The following is an 18,616-nucleotide window of genomic DNA, read 5'->3' as shown; positions in this document are numbered from 1 at the left end:
ATTCATTTTGTCTGCTGACTGATAAATGGCAAGACTATAGTATATTGTAAATTACATGTAAACCAAGACTGTCATTTAATGTGTACAGAGTTGTCAATCTTTTGTGCGCGTTTGCATTGATATATAGCCAGGCATTTGGTTCCCAAGATCCATGAAAATTGGCATAGACTACTCAATCGTGCAATGATTTAAAAAATACTACTCATGTTTGTGCCAAACACTGCTGGTTTATTGGTAGCTTGATCCAAATCAGAGTCACGTTATACTTCACTCACCCGGCGGATAATTTGCATAAAATTGAACGCAGTGCACGAGTGCCATTTATGGATGCAGAGTTGGCAATATTCCTTGTGTCTCCAACAAGAAGATCACTAATAAAGATATAGTTCCCTAACAGGTTTACATGCACCCAACTTGTGTTAGATTTAGATCAAACTCAAGTCCTATTCTCTAGTCCCCCTACTTCTATATGAAACAAAAGCCAGAAGGAGCAGAAATCAGAATTGCACCTTCCAATAGTTTTCTCTACTTCAACAAGAAAAAAACAAATGGCTCCCTCACCTTTGAGATCGAAAACTATCCTAAAGCATGCACGTTCTAGCAGCTTTCCCTCCACATCTCACCCTATTGTGTCTCAATTCGATGAACACTTGTGTAGAGTGAATACATCTTTAGAGGCTACCTCTTCCTGCCTTTCTTCGTTCACCTGCAAACTAGGTGATCTTGGAAACTTATTTGATTACACAGAAGATTTGCTTCAACTACCACATATTCAACAAGCCATTTCACTGGACGGCGATGAATTATTAGAGGGGTACATCAAGGTATTAGACGTTTGTGCAACCATCAAAGATCTCTTGTCAAATGAAAAGCAAAACAAACAAGACCTTCTTTCTGCTCTTCGTAGAAGGCGGAACACGAATGACATTATTTCTAGCTACTTAACCTCTAGAAAGAAGTCGAAGAAGATGATCCAAAATTCACTCAAAGATTTGAAGGGTATGATGAAGAAAAATGTCCTCGCATCAGAAACATTGGCTGTTGTTAGCATGTTGAAGGAGGTCCAGTCAGTCACCTTAGGCCTATTTAAGTCCTTGTTGTTGCATGTCAATGGAACCGGATCTCAATCAAGTAGTTGGTCATTGTTGTCCAAGATTGTACGCTCTAAAAAAGAGGAAGTAGAAGCCAATGAATTTGACAATGTTGATGCTGCTTTGTGCTCTAAGAATATCGGTACATATGACGAATTGCAGAATCAGTTGCGAGAGATGGAGGCAACCATTGAGGTTCTTGAACAAGGGTTTGAATGCTTTTTCAGGCGCTTAATCAAAACCCGAGTGTCCCTCCTTAATATTTTGAGTCATTAGATAGTCAAGAATAGATGTTACAGCCCAAAGGGCTATACAAAAGTTTTGTACCACAGCACTACTTGTAAATTCATATACATAAAAATGAACACAAAAATTAACTTCACTTTTTGCTGCTACAAATATCTCACTTTATATTATGTCACATACTTCAGCTTTGCCACTACAATGATCTTCACTTTTTAAATTTATGTACTGAAAACAAGCTCAAGTTCAGTTTTTGCCTACTACAGAGATCCTTCCTTAGCTTGAACTAATCTTGGTCAAATTGTTAAAATGTTAAGTTGGTAAAGCTCTATAATAACTCTTTCAAGGTAAAAAGTAAAATGAATGCGTCTTTCCACAGGTCTTCCAAGATAACTGTGAACGTACAAGAGGGGTTGAATTGTTGACTATTTAAAAATTAGTCGACTAACACAAGTATTAGTTGACTGATCACAATACAGAATGAAAGTAAGCAGTAAAGAAGAGTAAATAACACGCAGCGATTTATACTGGTTCGGTACCGTTATGGTATTTACATCCAGTTTCCCTTGGGTCACAAGGGTTCCCTTAAGATCTTTGAAAATGTTATAACACAGATGGCTTTAACGCGTTCACCACTAACGAACAGTATCACACCTTGAGTTCTGAGTAATTGACACAACTCTCTTTTGTGTTCTAGATCTTTCTATCTTTTGAGACACTGATAACTAAAGATTACAGTGTTTGAACTAAGTAGTAGACGGACTTAGAATACAATGTATGTAGTTGTGCAAGTCTTCTTCTTGAAAGTATCAGCCTTCTTATAGGAGTGAAAAGAGCTGTTGAGTCTTCAATGAAATCAGGGGCACGTGATCTTTGCAAAAGGGTTTTGACCCAAGGGATACCTCTTCGAATCCTGCTCTTTGAAGAGTCCAGATTCGATTGTGACTTTCCTTGTCACATCTTGAATTAAGGAGCCATTTACGCCTAAAGTGAGCTTAATTCTGGACATAGAATAATTGCTGGCGAGCTTCTTGATTTGAGTATCCATGATTGGCAATTTGAGTTCCTTTGACTGAGGACGAATAAATTTGCTTCTCTTGATTGACCATTGATGTAGCAACAACATCTTCATTCGAATCCTGATTGATCATTATTTGCTATTTCGAATCCTGTAGCAATCGCATCTTGCTGAGCATCTCCATTCTTTCTTTTTTGTTAGTCTTGCAAATATAACATAAGATAATATTGTCATCATTGAAACTTAAACTTAAACCTATCAATCTCCCCCTTTTTAACGATGACAATCAAGACGGAGTAAACAGTAATTTAAGATACTTCCCTTTGAAGATGTTGCTCCCCCTGAGTTGTGTTGCTCCCCCTGAGATTATGCTGTTTTCATTTCCTCCTGAATAACTGTAATTGCAGGTCCTCCTGCTGGTGTTTACTCGCATTTTTTCTCCCCCTTTTACATCAATCAAAAAGGAAATAAAAGTACACAGAATAATATAGGATAAAATGTACATACTAATAAGGTGGTTAGAGCAGCAGAAGTAGTGCCTTCAGTAGAGGTTTAGTTAGTACAGACCCAAAAAATTGTCTAAGAGAAACCACCAACAAAAATAAGCATAAGCAAAAAAAATTGGTTGTCATAACATCATGATAAAATGCATTAACTTCTTCCCATGAAGTATTTGAGAGTGTTGATCACTTTGGTGCAGAAGGAGTCATAATAGTTTTCAACGTCCTTGACGAGTTTATCCATCTTTTCACTCATAGAATTGAAAGCCCCGGTTCCTTGTCTCCGTGTGGCTCCTATGTCCATCCTGAGCTTGGCCACATCTGTATCTATCTCCTTAGTGACATCCTTGATTTTATCTACCTGTTCTTTCATCTCAACAAGAAGCAGCTTGACTCCATCAAGGTAATGTTGAATTTGTTGAAGATTCTAAGAGGCAATTGAGTGAGAAGCTGGTTGATCATTTTGGACTTCAACTGGCACTGGAGCACTTTCAACCTTGGCTCGCCTAACCCATCCATCATCAACCAGAGTATACCACATCATTGAAAAAACTGTCTTATCATAAGTACTGGTGATGTTCTTGGGTGTAAAGGGTGCCAAGTCTACTTTCATGACTTCTAGAATATGAGAGATGAGAAGACCATAGGGCAGACATGCAACAGAGGAGGATATATCCCTGATACTCTCAAGCATATAATGACGAATCCACACAAATCAATCAAGATGTTTATTATTAACCAGACAAAGACATCTCTAGTAGACAAAGAGCTAAGGGACCCAGATTTGGAAAGGAGAGTAGTGGAAATCATGTGGGCCAAGACGCGATGTTCAAACTTAAGATTTTTGGGGCCAATGTCAGGGGGATTATCAGACTAAAAAGTTTTTGCTTCATCAAAAGACACTTCAAAGTTTTTGGGCCAAGAATTTTGGACAAACACATCATACCCACTAAACTTGGCGGAAAAGATCTTTTCAAATTGGTACGAGTCCAAAACAATTCTATTCCCGAAAACCATAGATTCCAAATCACCTTTATCATTCACGAAAAGATTTTCATAAAATATTCTAACAGGTTCTTCATACACAGAGTTTCCAATAGTGTCAAAGAGAGGGAAAAGGTGCTGAAAATCAATAATTGCAGTCACATCACAATGAAGACTTTTCATAAGAGAGAGACTTACAGAGCATCCATAAGCCATGAATTTTGACTTGTAGGACTCAAACCTTGCCTTTTCATTGGGGCCGTAGAAGATTAGCTTGTTCTCAGGACCAAATTTCAAGCGTTCCACTTTACCTTTCTTGCATGCATCCTTTTTGGGGGTTTGCTCCATGGGTCTCTTGCCGGCCTTTTTCTGGCTAATGGGTGGATTTTCAGATGATTTGCTGCTTTCATTGTCTGTTCTGAGAAAATCTGAGTCAATGGACGACTCCACATCCACAGGCTCTTTAGTGTTAAGAAGTTTTTGGAACCTTCGACTGCGTTTGGTTGCAGAGGAGGAATTTCTTTTGGCCATGGTGTGAAGGGTTGTTTGGTAGAGAATGAGAGGAGTATTGAGACGGAGTGTTTTTATTGAAGATTTTGAGAAGAGCGAAGAGACCCCTTGGTTAATGGAAAGGCCAAGTTCAGACAGAAGAGATGGTTCAGAAGTGACTGATCGACGGTATTTGCAATAATTACGCTTACTCAAAAAAGTAATTAGATCACATATAAGTAAGAAAATAAAATATTCTAGTAGAGGGTAAAATATTTTAAATACTCAAGGAAATATTTGATTTACAAATTTGGCACAATGCCAATCTTTTTTCGGAGAAGGCAGAATCTTTCTTCCAAAAGAGGTTTTGTAAAAATATCAGCAAGTTGAGAATCAGTACTAATAAACTCTAAAATAATGTCACCTTTTGCTGCATGATCACGAATAAAATGATGTTTAATTTCTATATGCTTTGCTCTAGAATGATGCATAGAATTCTTTGATAAACAGATATCACTAGTATTATCACAAAAGATAGGAGTGGATGTAAGAGATAAATTAAAATCAAGAAGTTGGTGCATAATCCATAGAACTTGTGTACAACAGCTTCCAACAGCTAGGTATTCTGCCTCAGTCGTTGATAGTGCAACACAATTTTGTTTCTTGTTGTGCTTATATACTAATGCATTTCCTAACAATTGACATATCCCACTGAAACTCTTCCTATCAGTCTTGTCTCCTGCAAAATCAGCATCTGAAAAGCCTCTTAGAGAGAAATTGTTAGAGTGATCATACCATAGTCCTAGTTCAGATGTACCAATTAAATATCTAATAATTCGTTTAACAATAGAGAGATGGGATTCTTTAGGAAACGGCTGAAATCTAGCACATTTGCATACACTGAATATGATATCTGGTTGACTGGCAATTAAATATAGTAGAGATCCAATCATCCTTCTATACATGGTTTCATCAACCAGTTTTCTATTGTTATCTTCATATAGCATGCTAGTTGGACTCATTGGAGTACCAATAGCCTTAGCATCTTCCATCCCACACTTTTTGATAAGCTCCTCGGTATACTTGGTTTGGCAGATGAAAATCCCTTTAGGGGACTGCTTGATTTGAAGCCCAAGGAAGAAGGTCAGTTCTCCTATCATGCTCATTTTAAATTCTCCTTTTCATGTAAAGAGCAAATTCTTCATAGAGAACAAAGTTAGGGCTACCAAAAATAATATCATCTACATAAATTTGAGTAATAAGATTACCTGAACTGGATTGCTTAATGAAAAGAGTTGTATCGATATTACCTCGTTTGAAACTTTAATTTAGAAGGAAAGAACTTAACCTTTCATACCATGCTCGAGGAGCTTGTTTGAGACTGTACAAGGCTTTAGTCAGCCTGTATACACAATTTGGAAAGGTGGCATTTGCAAAGCCAGGTGGTTGCTTCACATATACTTCTTCAGAGATATAACCATTTAGGAACGCACTTTTAACATCTATTTGAAATAATTTGAATCCTTTATGAGCAGCAAAGGCGAGTAGTATTCGAATGGATTCAAGTCTTGCCACAGGCGCAAAGGTTTCATCATAGTCGATTCCTTCCTATTGAGAATAACCTTGAGCTACTAGTCTTGCTTTATTTCGAACAACTTGACTTGATTCATTCAATTTGTTTCTGAAGACCCACTTAAATCCAACAACAGAAGAGTTTTGAGGCTTTGGAACTAATTCCCATACTTTATTTCTTTCAAACTGATCTAATTCTTCTTTCATAGCACTAATCCAATGAGAATCCTTTAGAGCTTCATCCACTTTCTTGGGCTCAATTTGAGAAATGAGAGCTACATGAGATTTGTTCTTTTAAGATTTCCTTGTAGTTATTCCCTCATGTGGATCTCCTATAATGAATTTGTGAGGATATCCCGATTCATTCTTCCATTCATTTGGAGTATTTACTGGAGTCACCCTTTCTTCGGCAGCCAACTGATCTGGCTGGGGTAGGTCAAGATCTTTTGGTGGTACTTTAGCTTATGGAGTCTGTTGATTAGCTGACTCATTTTGATGATCCTTACCTACAATAACTGACTTAGGAGCACAGGAAATTTCCTCATCTTCAGGAATATGTCCATTGCTTGGGCGAGGGTTAGTATCAACAAAAATAACATGAATAGATTTTTCAATACATAAGGTTCTCTTATTATAAACTCTGTAAGCTCTACTTGAAGGAGAGTAACCAAGAAATATACCTTCATCACTCTTTAGATCAAACTTACCAATATTATCCTTCCCATTGTTATGGATGAAGCATTTGCATCTAAAGGGGTGGAAATAGTTGATATTTGGTTTCTTACCATTCCACAGTTCATAAGGAGTCTTTTTGAGAATTGGTCGAATCAGACATCTGTTGATGATGTGACATGCTGTACTCACAGCCTCTGCCCAAAAATGATGAGGTAGAGAGTTTTCTACAATCATGGTTCTTGCCATATCCTGCAATGTTCTATTTTTACGCTCTACTACTCTATTTTGCTGTGGTGATCTTGGTGAAGAGAAGTTGTGAGAGATTCCTTGATCGTTGCAGAAATTTTCCAAAGCTCTTCTTTCAAACTCTCCTCCATGATCACTTCTGATAGTAGAGATGTAGTATCCCTTTTCTCGTTGAACCTTCTTACAGAAAACTTCAAAATTCTTTAGAGCATCATCTTTATGACTAAGAAACATAACTCAGGTAAATCTAGAGAAATCATCTACAATAACAAAAGCATATTTCTTACCTCCTATACTAGCAGTTCTAGTAGGATCAAATAAATCCATATGCAGCAATTGATGGGGTTTAGAGGTAGAAACAATGTTTTTGACTTTGAAAGATGAGCGAGTTTGTTTTCCTAGTTGACATGCATCACATATATGATCTTTCGAAAAATCTAGTTTTGGGAGTCCAATAACAAGATCATGTTTAGACAGTTTACGAATAGTATGCATGCTTGCATGGCCAAGTTTTCTATGCCAAACCCAGGGATATTCAATCATAGATATAAGACATATTTGATCCCCAAAGTTTTCTAAGTTCTTGATAGTGTAGACATTTCTGTCTCTATCTGAGAGAATGATATTACCTGATTCGTCTTCGATAAACCAGCCATGTTTCTTAAAACAAACCTCATAATCGTTGTTACATAGTTGACTGATGCTGAGAATATTATAGCTAAGTTCATCAACTAGGTAGGCTTCATCTATATCACATGTCGAGCTTAAAGGAACTTTTCCAACACCAATAACATTTCCTTTGGATTTGTCACCAAAAATAACTGTTCCTCCATCTAGCTTGGTGACTGATTTGAATAGTTGTTTGTCACCCGTCATATGTTCTTGAACATGCGCTGTCGATATACCATTTTCCTTTTCGATTCTTCTTGCAGTGTTCCTGCAAAACAAGATTACTCATTTTTAGGTACCCAAGCCTGCTTGGGTCCTGAATGGTTAGATATCTGAGTGTTAGTTTGATTTGAAGATTTTGGTCTCCAGACCCATCTCCTGTTGTTTTTGAACCTGCAATGATTTGCGGTGTAACCTCTTTTACCACAATAGGAGCAGGATGAGCTGTTAGAGTTACCAGTACTACTTTCAGCTCTAATTCTGTTCCTGCAATTGTTAGTACTATGGCCATTTTTACCACAAAAAGAACAAGCAATTTTTTTCTTGTGATGAGCAGTCTGATTTGACTTGACTGGACTGAGACTCGTGGTCTTTTGCAAGCCATTCAATCGAAGCTTGAGTTCATTTACTTCATCTTGAAGCATATCACGCTCAATTTCGCACACTTCTAGTTTCAAGGCCCAGTCTTTCTCCTCTCTCTCTTTTTCTCTCTTGGTTCTTCTGAGCTCATTTACTACTCTTTCTATGTCTGCAAGAACAATATTAACAAATTCTTGAATTTCATAACAATTAGGGCATAAAGGAGTATGTACCTCACTAGTTCCTTCATCTGACATTGAACGAGGTTCTCTTGAGTCGTCTTTCTCATCATTGTTGTCTGCCATTAGTCCAAGTTCTCCTGAATCTTCATTGTCACTTAGAGCCATGAAACATATGTTAGCAATTTCCTCGTGATCAGATTCTTCCTCATCACTTCATGCTCCGAAAGCTTCCTTCTTTTGCATGTTTCTGCTAAGCTTCTTCTTTAGTTCCGGACAGTCAGCTTGAATATGACAAAAATTTCCACATTCGTAACACATTCCATCATTTTTATCAGCTTCTTCTTCTTCTTCTTCTTCTTCTTCTTCTTCTTCTTCTTCTTCTTCTTCTTCTTCTTCTTCTTCTTCTGGTTCAGTCACAGTTGCCTTGAAAGCAGCAATTTTCTTCTTCTCTTGAATTTGTCTGTCAAGATGAGTTTTCTCAAAAGCAATTAGATCACCTCTGAGCTCATCATAGGAAATTTTGTCCAGATCTTGACATTCCAACGCAATGACCTTTGGCCGCCAAATTGTAGGTAAGATTCTGAGGATCTTTCTAACCTGTTCGCCACTTTTAATAGGTCTTCCAAATGATTTGAGGTCTCCAAGTATTTTGCTGAACCTGGAAAACATTTCTTCTATAGATTCACCATCCTTCATTTGAAATAACTCATAGACCCGAACCAAGAGGTTTATCCTAGTCTCTTTCACTTTGTTGGTTCCTTCGTAAGTGACTTCCAGTTTGTCCCATATTTCTTTTGCAGTTTCGCATCTTGATATCTTTTCATATTCTTCTCCACTGATAGCATTGTACAATAGATTTTTTGCTTTTGCATTAACAATGATGACAATAGCTTGTTCATCAGTGTAATCACCCAAGTCAAGAGGATCAGTAGATACGATGACTTGACCGTTTGCATCCTTCTTGGGAGGAATTGAAAGATTTCCCTTTTTGATCACACGCCATACTTTGATTTTATATGACATAGTATACGTTTCCATGCGAACTTTCCAGTGAGAAAAATATTAACCGTTGAAGTAAGGGGTCGAACCTGAGAGGTTCCTTCTTGAAAGAGAGCACCAACAACAGTATTGGATCCCATGATCTTTTCCTCACTAGCGATTAGGCAAGATTGTGAGCCTTGCTCTGATACCAATTAAACGTACAAGGGGGAGGGGTGAATTGTTGACTATTTAAAAATTAGTCGACTAACACAAGTATTAGTTAACTGATCACAATGCAGAATGAAAGTAAGCAGTAAATAAGAGTAAATAACACGCAGCGATTTATACTGGTTCGGTACCGTTGTGGTACTTACATCCAGTTTTCCTTGGGTCATAAGGGTTCCCTTAAGATCTTTGAAAATATTACAACACAGATAGTTTTAACGTGTTCACCACCAATGAACAGTATCACACCTTGAGTTCTGAGTAATTGGCACAACTCTCTTTTGTGTTCTAGATCTTTCTATCTTTTGAGACACTAATAACTAAAGATTACAGTGTTTGAACTAAGAAGTAGACAGACTTAGAATACAATGTATGTAGTTGCGCAAGTCTTCTTCTTGAAAGTATCAACCTTCTTATAGGAGAGAAAAGAGCCGTTGAGTCTTCAACGAAATCAGAGGCACGAGATCTTTGAAAAGGGTTTTGACCCAAGGGGTGCCTCTTCGAATCCTGCTCTTTGAAGAGTCCATATTCGATTGTGACTTTCCTTGTCACAGCTTGAATTAAGGAGCCATTTACGCCTAGAGTGAGCTTAATTCTGGACACAGAATAATTGCTGGCGAGCTTCTTGATTTGACTATCCATGATTGGCAATCTGAGTTCCTTTGATTGAGGACGAATAAATTTGCTTCTCTTGATTGGCCATTGATGTAGTAACAACATCTTCATTCGAATCCTGATTGATTATTATTTGCTATTTCGAATCCTGTAGCAATCACATCTTGCTGAGCATCTCTATTCTTTCCTTTTTGTTAGTCCTGCAAATATAACATAAGATAATATTGTCATCATTGAAACTTAAACTTAAACCTATCAAATTGCTCCTTGTTTGGCCATAGATTTTGGCTTCTTTTTTTCTAATTTTTTTGAAAACATTGTTTGTTTCAATTTTTTTCAAGTTCCCAAAAACTGATTTAGGGTATGATCACAAAACTTCAATTTTTTTTCAAATAAAATGCATGTCCAAACACAATTTCAACCTTCAAAAATTATTTTTCGACACAACTTTAAAAATTCTTTTTCATATTTCAACCAAATTTATATCCGAACGTTAGATTGTAAATTGAAAATTTACAAAAAGCTATCATTTGATTTGGCTGAGTTGTCAAGATTCTTTCTGTCCCAAACTTTTGCATTAACAATATAAAACTATGAATCCTTCGTGTTTATTTATTCAAAGACGTGGCAAGGTACGCGGATCTTGCCAACTCTTGGTAATAATCATAATGATGGTTGTCTCCCAAAATGGTGGTTACCCTTTATTAATACAGAGTACTAATAAAATGGTACTTGCAATTTGACAGAGTACTATCTTTTATTTTTCCAGGATATTATCTTATGGAAGCAAAATGAAAAGTTATACGTATATTTAAGGGCTCAACTTTCTGTTGTTTGATTTGAGCAGATAATCCCAAAATACACATAAAATTCTTATTTGATACTTCCCCCTAAGCTCTTGAAACATTCCAAAGGTTATAACGTTTGTAGTAGAAGTTCTTCCGTAGTCATGTTTTACCATTCTCATACCATTCCCCCCTCCCCCTCCCCCCTCCCCCTCCCCCTCCCCCTATATAGATCCCAATTTCTGCAATTTCTTTTTCTACGGATATAGAAAGGAAAAAGGAACCTATCAACATATCTTTTAGTGAACTACTAGAGATTTTTTTTCTGTTGCGGAAACCGAATATATAGAGAGTGATTAAATCACAACTACTATATCTAAAGGTAGCTAATAAATAGTAAATGAGACAATAATAAAAAGAACACCAGAAATTAATGAGGTTCGGCAAAATTTGATTTTTGCGCATTCCTCGGACACAATCAACTCAAACTTTATTTCACTCCAAAAATACAAGTGAAATACTACAAGAGAGAAAGAAGATTCAAATGCCTTAGGAGATAAGAAGGCAAGTTAGAGATGATTTCAAATGAACAAAACCCTTGCTATTTATAGAAGAGAAATTATCTTAATAATATCATGCATGACATCATATTAAGTGTGAACATGCAATGTAAATGCATGAAAAATGTATCTACCAATTTCTTTCTAAAAGGAGGCTTCAAATGTTCACACTAGTTCACATTAATCTTGTCAAAATTCAACAAATCTCCACCTTGGCAAGATTCCACTTTTACAATTTTCTTTTACTGATAAATTTTGATTGTGTCTTCAACTTCAATCTTCAAAGTTCAACAATGTTGATCAAGTTCAAACAATGTTGAAACTTGATCGCAGTCACTACTTTTGTTAGCATATCGGCAGGGTTGTCTGTAGTCCGAATTTTCTGCACCATGACTCCACCTTCTTCTATAATATCTCGTACAAAGTGATATCGAACATCAATGTGCTTCGTCCTTGCATGATAAACTTGGTTCTTTGCTAATTGGATAGCACTCTGACTATCACAAAATAGTGTGATGCTTTCTTGACCAATACCAAGATCTCTAAGCAACCCTTGAAGCCAAATTGTCTCCTTTACAGCCTCTGTAATTTCCATGTACTCTACTTCAGTAGTAGACAAAGCAACCGTTGACTGCAAAGTAGGCTTCCAACTAACTGGTGCATTTACAAAAATGAACAGTAGTTGATCTACGCTTGTCCAAATCACCCGCATAATCGGAGTCATAATATCCAACTAGATACTGACTATCTTCTTGCTCAAAAATCAATCAAACATCTACAGTATTACAAATATACCGTAGAATCCATTTCACAGCTTGTCAATGCTCCTTTCCTGGATCATGCATATACCTGCTTACAACTCCGATAGCATGTGAAATATCAGGTCTAGTGCAAACCATTTCATACATCAAGCTACCAACGGCATTCGCATATGGCACTCTTGACATATACTCTCGTTCAGCTACATTCATTGGCGACATAACAACACTAAGCTTAAAGTGAGGAGCAAGAGGAGTGCTAACCAACTTCGTATTCTCATTCATGCCAAATCGATCTATTACTTTATTCAAGTATTCTTTTTGCGATAGATAGAGTTTCTTTGAATGTCTATCTCTTTTTATCTCCATGCCAAGAATTTTCTTTGCCTTACCTAAATCCTTCATCTCAAACTCCTTTCTTAGTTGAATCTTCAACTTCTCAATTTTCTCTTAACTTTTGGAAGCTATCAACATATCATCAACGTATAGGAGAAGATATATGAAGGATCCATCTTCAAACCTGCGCAAATACACAAAATGATCGTATTTGCTTCTTCTGTACTTTTGCCGCAACATAAACTTGTCAAATCGTTTGTACCATTGTCTAGAAGATTGTTTCAATCCGTACAATAATTTTTCAAGTTTGCACACCATATTTTCCTTTTCAGCAACTTTGAATCATTCTGGCTGAGTCATATAGATTTTCTCTTCCAAATCTCCATGTAAAAATGCAGTTTTTAGATCTAACTGAACTAGTTCCAAATTCAACTGTGCTACCAAAGCCAACAAAACTCTAATGGAGGAGTGTTTCACGACTGGAGAAAATACCTCATTGTAATCAATTCCCTTCTTTTGAGCATACCCTTTGGCCACCAATCTTGCTTTGTAGCGAACATCTTCTTGGTTAGGAAATCCTTCTTTCTTTGCAAATACCTATTTACACCCAATTGCTTTCTTGCCCTTCGGGAGATTGGCTAATTTTCATGTGCAATTCTGATGAAGGGACTGCATTTCTTCATTCATGGCAATCCTCCACTTATCTTCTTCAGAACTTTGGACTGTGTCTTTATAAGTGATAGGAACACCATCAGCTACAATTGAGGTTGCACAAGCCACCGTCTCTATGAGACGAACATGTTTCTTTATTGTTCTTTTTGGCTTGCTGGTTGCTATTGATTCAAGTTGTTGTTGGGGTTCCTGAGTTGGAACCTCCCATTCCACTGACTCTTCTTCCAGGGAAAAATCTTCTATCGTTTCCTCATTTTCTCCCTGTGTTGGGAAAATTAATTTTCCCTCAAACTCCACCTGCTTTGAAGCACCATCAGTTTGTTTGACATCTTCAACTGTCACCTTATCTGTTATGGCAGATTCATCAAAGGTAACATCTCTGCTGAATATAATTTTTCTTGTATCTGGACACCATAATTGGTATCATTTGACTCCAGAAGTAATCCCCATAAATATAGCTTTCTTTGCTCTCGGATCCAATTTTGACTCTTTCACATGATAGTATGCAATTGAGCCAAACACATGTAAAAAATTATAATCTTCAGCAGGTTTTCCATACCATTTTTCAAATGGTGTCTTGCCACCAATAGCGGCAGATGGTAGACGATTAATGAGGTGGCATGCATATGCTATTGCCTCAGCCCAAAATTCTTTGCCCAAGCCAGCATTGAACAACATACACCGAACCTTCTCCAGCAAAGTCCGGTTCATGCGTTCTGCCACTCCATTCTGTTGTGGTGTATTTCTGACAGTGAAATGTCTCAAAATTCCATCATCTTCACAAATCTTATTGTAAAGATCCTTTTTGTATTCTCCACCGTTATCTGTGCGGAGATACTTTATCTTTCTGCCTGTTTGAATCTCTATCATCGCCTTCCATTTGAGAAGAATTCCTAGTACCTCATCTTTGGTTTTCATAGTATACACCCACACTCTTCGAGAAAAGTCATTAATAAAGGTTACAAAATAGTGTTTCCCACATAATGAAGGTGTTTTGGAAGCACCCCAAACATTAGAGTGAATATAATCCAAAATACCTTTAGTATTATGGATAGTTGTTCCAAATTTAACCCTTGTCTGTTTCCCCTTGACACAATGCTCACAAAACTCCAAATTGCAAGTCTTTACTTTTTTTAACAATCCTTGATCTGATAAATTTTTCAAGGATTTTCTTCCAGCATGTCCCAAGCGCATGTGCCATAGCTTGGTTGTTTTTGCCTCATTGTCATCACTGGATGTCACTGTTGCTGTCCCAATAACTGTACTACCGTGATAGTGGTACATGTTATTATTTTGCTGAATTCCCTTCATTACCACTAGTGCACTAGAGTATATTCTCATTACCCCATTTTCTGCAACGACTTTGAGCCCCTTTGACTCTAGGGCTCCTACAGAAATGAGATTTTTCTTCAATTTCGGTACGTATCAAACATCTGTTAATATTCTGATCAATCCATCATGGTTCCTTAATTGGATTGAACCAATACCATATGCGATAAGAGGATTGTTATTTGCGGTGTGAATAACTCCACATTCTCCTTCTTGAAAATCAACGAACTAGTCCTTGTTAGGACACATATGATAGCTACAAGCTGAATCCATCAGCCATATGTCAGATGGTTTGAATGGCTCAGTTGCAATTAGTGAGAAATCAGAGTCGTCACAATCAGCTACATTTGAATCCATGACAACCTTCCCATTGTTAGGTTTGGCCTTGTTTTTCAACTTTGGACAATCTTTCTTCAGTGCCCCTTTTCTCGGCAAAAAACGCATTCATTTTTGCTGGGTCTGGATCTTGACTTGGATTTTCCTTTCTTCGTTCTCATATGATTTTGAGAACGAACTCTCACGACCAGTGCTTCTCCTTCTCCACTCTTTTGTTTTTCTCTCTTTCTTTGTTCATAGTTGTACAAGGCAGAACAAACTTCCTTGAGAGACACTTCATCATTCCTATGAAGTAGAGAAGTTTCGAGGTGCTCGTACTCATCGGGAAGTGAACTTAATAACATTAAGGCCATATATCCATCACTAAAAGTCACGTCCATATTCTGCAAATCTGTCGCCAACTTATTAAAGCTGGTGATATGATCATTCATTGTAGTACCAGGAAAATATGTGAAGTGTAACAGTCTTTTTTCATGTAAAGTTTATTTTGACTATTTTTCTTCAAGAATTTATCCTCCAACGCATTCCATAATTTACTTGCAGAAGTTTCTTTTGTGTATGGATACTTCTGTTCTCTTGCGAGGTAAGATCGAATGGTACCACAAGCAACGCGGTTGATAATCTTCCAATCTCCTTCTCCGATATTGTCTGGTTTCTTTTCTTCTATGACAATATCTAGCCATTGTTGAAAACGGAAATCAAGAACCTCAGCTTGCCACATCCCGAAATGTCCTGACCCGTCAAAAATTTTAACTGCAAATTTTGCATTTGACATAATTCTTGTCATAAGCGAAGATGCCAACGACGTATTACTGACACCCAATGTGGACTCTTCATTTTTATTATCTCTCATTTTTGCTACAGATACTATTTATTTGCTGACAGTACAAAACACCAAAGTAATTCTTTTTTGATGTGGAAGTTCAGACTATGCTGCAATCACAGAGCATATTAAGATAGAACCTTGGCTCTGATACTAATTGTTGCGTAAGCCGAATATATAGAGAGTGATTAAATCACAACTATTATATTTAAAGGTAGCTAATAAATAGTAAATGAGATAATAAAAAAAATATCAAAAATTAACGAGGTTCGGCAAAATTTAATTTTTGCCTAGTCCTCGGACACAATCAACTCAAACTTTATTTTACTCCAAAAATACAAGTGAAATACTACAAGAGAGAAAGAAGATTCAAATGCCTTAGGAGATAAGAAGGCAAGTTAGAGATGATTTCAAATGAACAAAACCCTTGCTATTTATAGAAGAGAAATGACCTTAATAATGTCATGCATGACATCATATTAAGTGTGAACATGCAATGTAAATACATGAAAAATGCATCTACCAATTTTTTCCTATAAGGAGGCTTCAAATGTTCACACTAGTTCATATTAATCTTGTCAAAATTCTAACACTTTCAATAATTCCCTTTAAGAAAATTGTATTTGTGTATGCAATCAATTTGTTGGCTAGTGTATGTGATGGTGTCATGGAGGCATACCACAAATATCGCCTAGATAAGCGTTGAAATTAAAATGGCGAGCACGAGTGTCATTTATAGTTGTCAAGATTCTTTTTGTCCACAACGAGAAGAGAAGTTCACAAATAGTATCAGTATGGAAATTTTTTTTATTTAGATGAAACCATACCAAATTAATGCAACAATCTCCAACCTGACATATTTATGAACAACAATCTGCAACGCCAGTCTAGCCGGAACAGCTTCAGCAACAAAGGCATGATGCGCTACGACCCATTGGCTGATGTAAATTATATAATGATTTGGGAAAAGTGGTAAAGAAGAAGGTATGAGAGAGATCGTCTGAATTGGTAGTTATTGTGTGAATTTTTGATGTGTTCTTTCCGTGAGTGTCATAGGTCGGGGTGAAGTGGTGATGGAGTAATAGTGGTCAATCTATATGGCGCTTTTGAGAGGGAGAGAGAATCAATTATTATAATAGTAATGATCAATTTAGCGGGATGGGGATGACGGCAGAAAAAAGAAATTTGGACTATTTCGTAATATTCAAAGGCAAATTGGGGTCATTTTACATAGTTTAAGAACCAATTTGACCTGTTCTGCCTTTTATAAAAGACTAACATATTGGAAAACATTTGCTCTTAATTTTGATTAGACGTTTGTGCCACCATTAAAGATCTCTTATCGAATGAAAAGCAAAATAAACAAGACACTCTTTCAGCTCTTGGTAATATGGATGAAATTTCTGGCTATCTAACCTCTAGTAGGAAGTCCAAAAAGACGATTCAAAAGATACTTAAAAGTTTGAAGAGTATAATATAGGAAAAAACCTGCGCATTAAAAAAGCCTGAACCATTGGCTGTTGTTGGAGAATTGCAGGTTGTCCAGTCAGTCACTCTAGGATTATTTAAGGCCTTGTTGTCCTATATCAATGGAACCGGATCTCAATCAAGCAGTTGGTCATTGTTGTCCAAGATTAAGCCCTCAAAAGATAGGAAGTCGATGAATTTGACAATGTTGATGCTGCTTTGTGCTTACTTCTTAGTCAAAATAAGACTAGCCAATACGAAGAATTGCAGAATCAGCTCTGACATATAAGGCAACTATTGAGGTTCTTGATGATAGGTTCCGTATACGGTCAAAACCGAGTTTGCCCTTCGTATGACTAATCGAGATTGGAAAATGATAGACCAAGTTTCGGCCTCGTGTAGAATCGAGCCATAATGCGGAGTTGGGTCGCCGTGCTCGTGATCCAGAAACCGATCAAAATCGAGATCGGCCAAGATCGAGATCGAGCAAGATCGAGACCGGTCACGATCGAGATCGGCCAAGATCGAGATCGAACAAGTTAGGGACCGATCAAGATCGAGACCGGACTCAATTAAGGAGAGCTTATCGAGCAAAAAAAGCAGAAAATCGGAATATCCGCAATTGGGCGAGAATCTCGCCGGAAATCCCGGCGCATATCAAGGAAAGGCCAATTAATTAATCTATCATGGGATTCCTTCTGTATTTTAATTATATTCAAATAGGACTTCCCTACTATATAAAGGGTTGTCTAATCATTTGTAAGGGGGATTCATTCATACAAGAAAAAGCAATACACTGCCTTATTTCAGCTCTCAATACCTTGTTACTCTATTCATACATTAGCAGAATTTTTACTTGGTTGGAGAGTAATCTAACTCGAAAGCTAAAGCTAGAGCTAATTGATCCGTTTAGTTTGCATTTATTTCTTTTACAGTTAATTTTGATATTCATTTATATATTTTCTCAATTTGTACCAAGTTATACTACGTATCATTAGAACCGCGTACAAATTCAATTGTTATCCATTTTTCGGGTAAACAGTTTGGCTCCCACCGTGGAGCATAGGATAATAGTGGTTATTTGATACAAATCTCTATAAAACACACTATTTTACGTTTGTTCTTGGAAGTATCTTTGATTTCAGGCTAAAAATAAAGAATTCTCAATTAATACCCCTACATATCGACAACGAATCTGGCCATCAAGGGAAAAATAACAACGGAACGCCCATGGATGAAAGGCCCCCCGCTGACCCCATTGAAACTCGGGCCGTGGATCCGATTGATGTTAATTCTCATATGGCCATCGAAGCGAACCAACATTCCGATCCCGAAAACAGCATCCATGGTAGAACCCGATCTGCAGTTCGAAATACCTAAAATATTGGAGAAGACGGGATCAACCTGCGTATGATATTCAAAATGCTGCAAGCTCAATAGGTGGCGATAGCTCAGTTGCAGAACCAAACCCTGGCACCGAG

At 37.2% G+C, this 18,616-nt stretch overlaps 1 protein-coding gene and 1 long non-coding RNA gene across 2 annotated transcripts; one reads left to right on the top strand and one right to left on the bottom strand.

Annotated features, from left to right (window-relative positions):
* Window positions 1-143: 143 nt before the first annotated feature.
* On the top strand, window positions 144-1,473 carry LOC107796216 (uncharacterized). The gene has a single exon (XM_016618960.2). The coding sequence runs from the start codon at window positions 549-551 to the stop codon at window positions 1,365-1,367; it is 819 nt and encodes a 272-aa protein (XP_016474446.1). The 5' UTR covers window positions 144-548; the 3' UTR covers window positions 1,368-1,473.
* Window positions 1,474-9,771: 8,298 nt separating this feature from the next.
* Window positions 9,772-17,922, bottom strand: LOC142173258 (uncharacterized). The gene is made up of 2 exons (XR_012702841.1): window positions 16,496-17,922; window positions 9,772-10,269 (listed from the first exon to the last, which is right to left on the bottom strand). It is a non-coding gene; the product is annotated as an uncharacterized LOC142173258 (long non-coding RNA).
* Between the last annotated feature and the right edge of the window lie 694 nt (window positions 17,923-18,616).

The sequence above is a fragment of the Nicotiana tabacum genome, chromosome 19 (genome assembly GCF_000715075.1).
Source record: "Nicotiana tabacum cultivar K326 chromosome 19, ASM71507v2, whole genome shotgun sequence".
In the NCBI taxonomy this organism is placed as follows: Eukaryota; Viridiplantae; Streptophyta; class Magnoliopsida; order Solanales; family Solanaceae; genus Nicotiana; species Nicotiana tabacum.
This window is presented reverse-complemented; position numbering and strand designations above follow the sequence as displayed.

Excerpts from the sequence above, each read along its gene's own strand:
- LOC107796216 (XM_016618960.2), top strand. The coding sequence starts at position 549 with ATGGCTCCCTCACCTTTGAGATCGAAAACTATCCTAAAGCATGCACGT.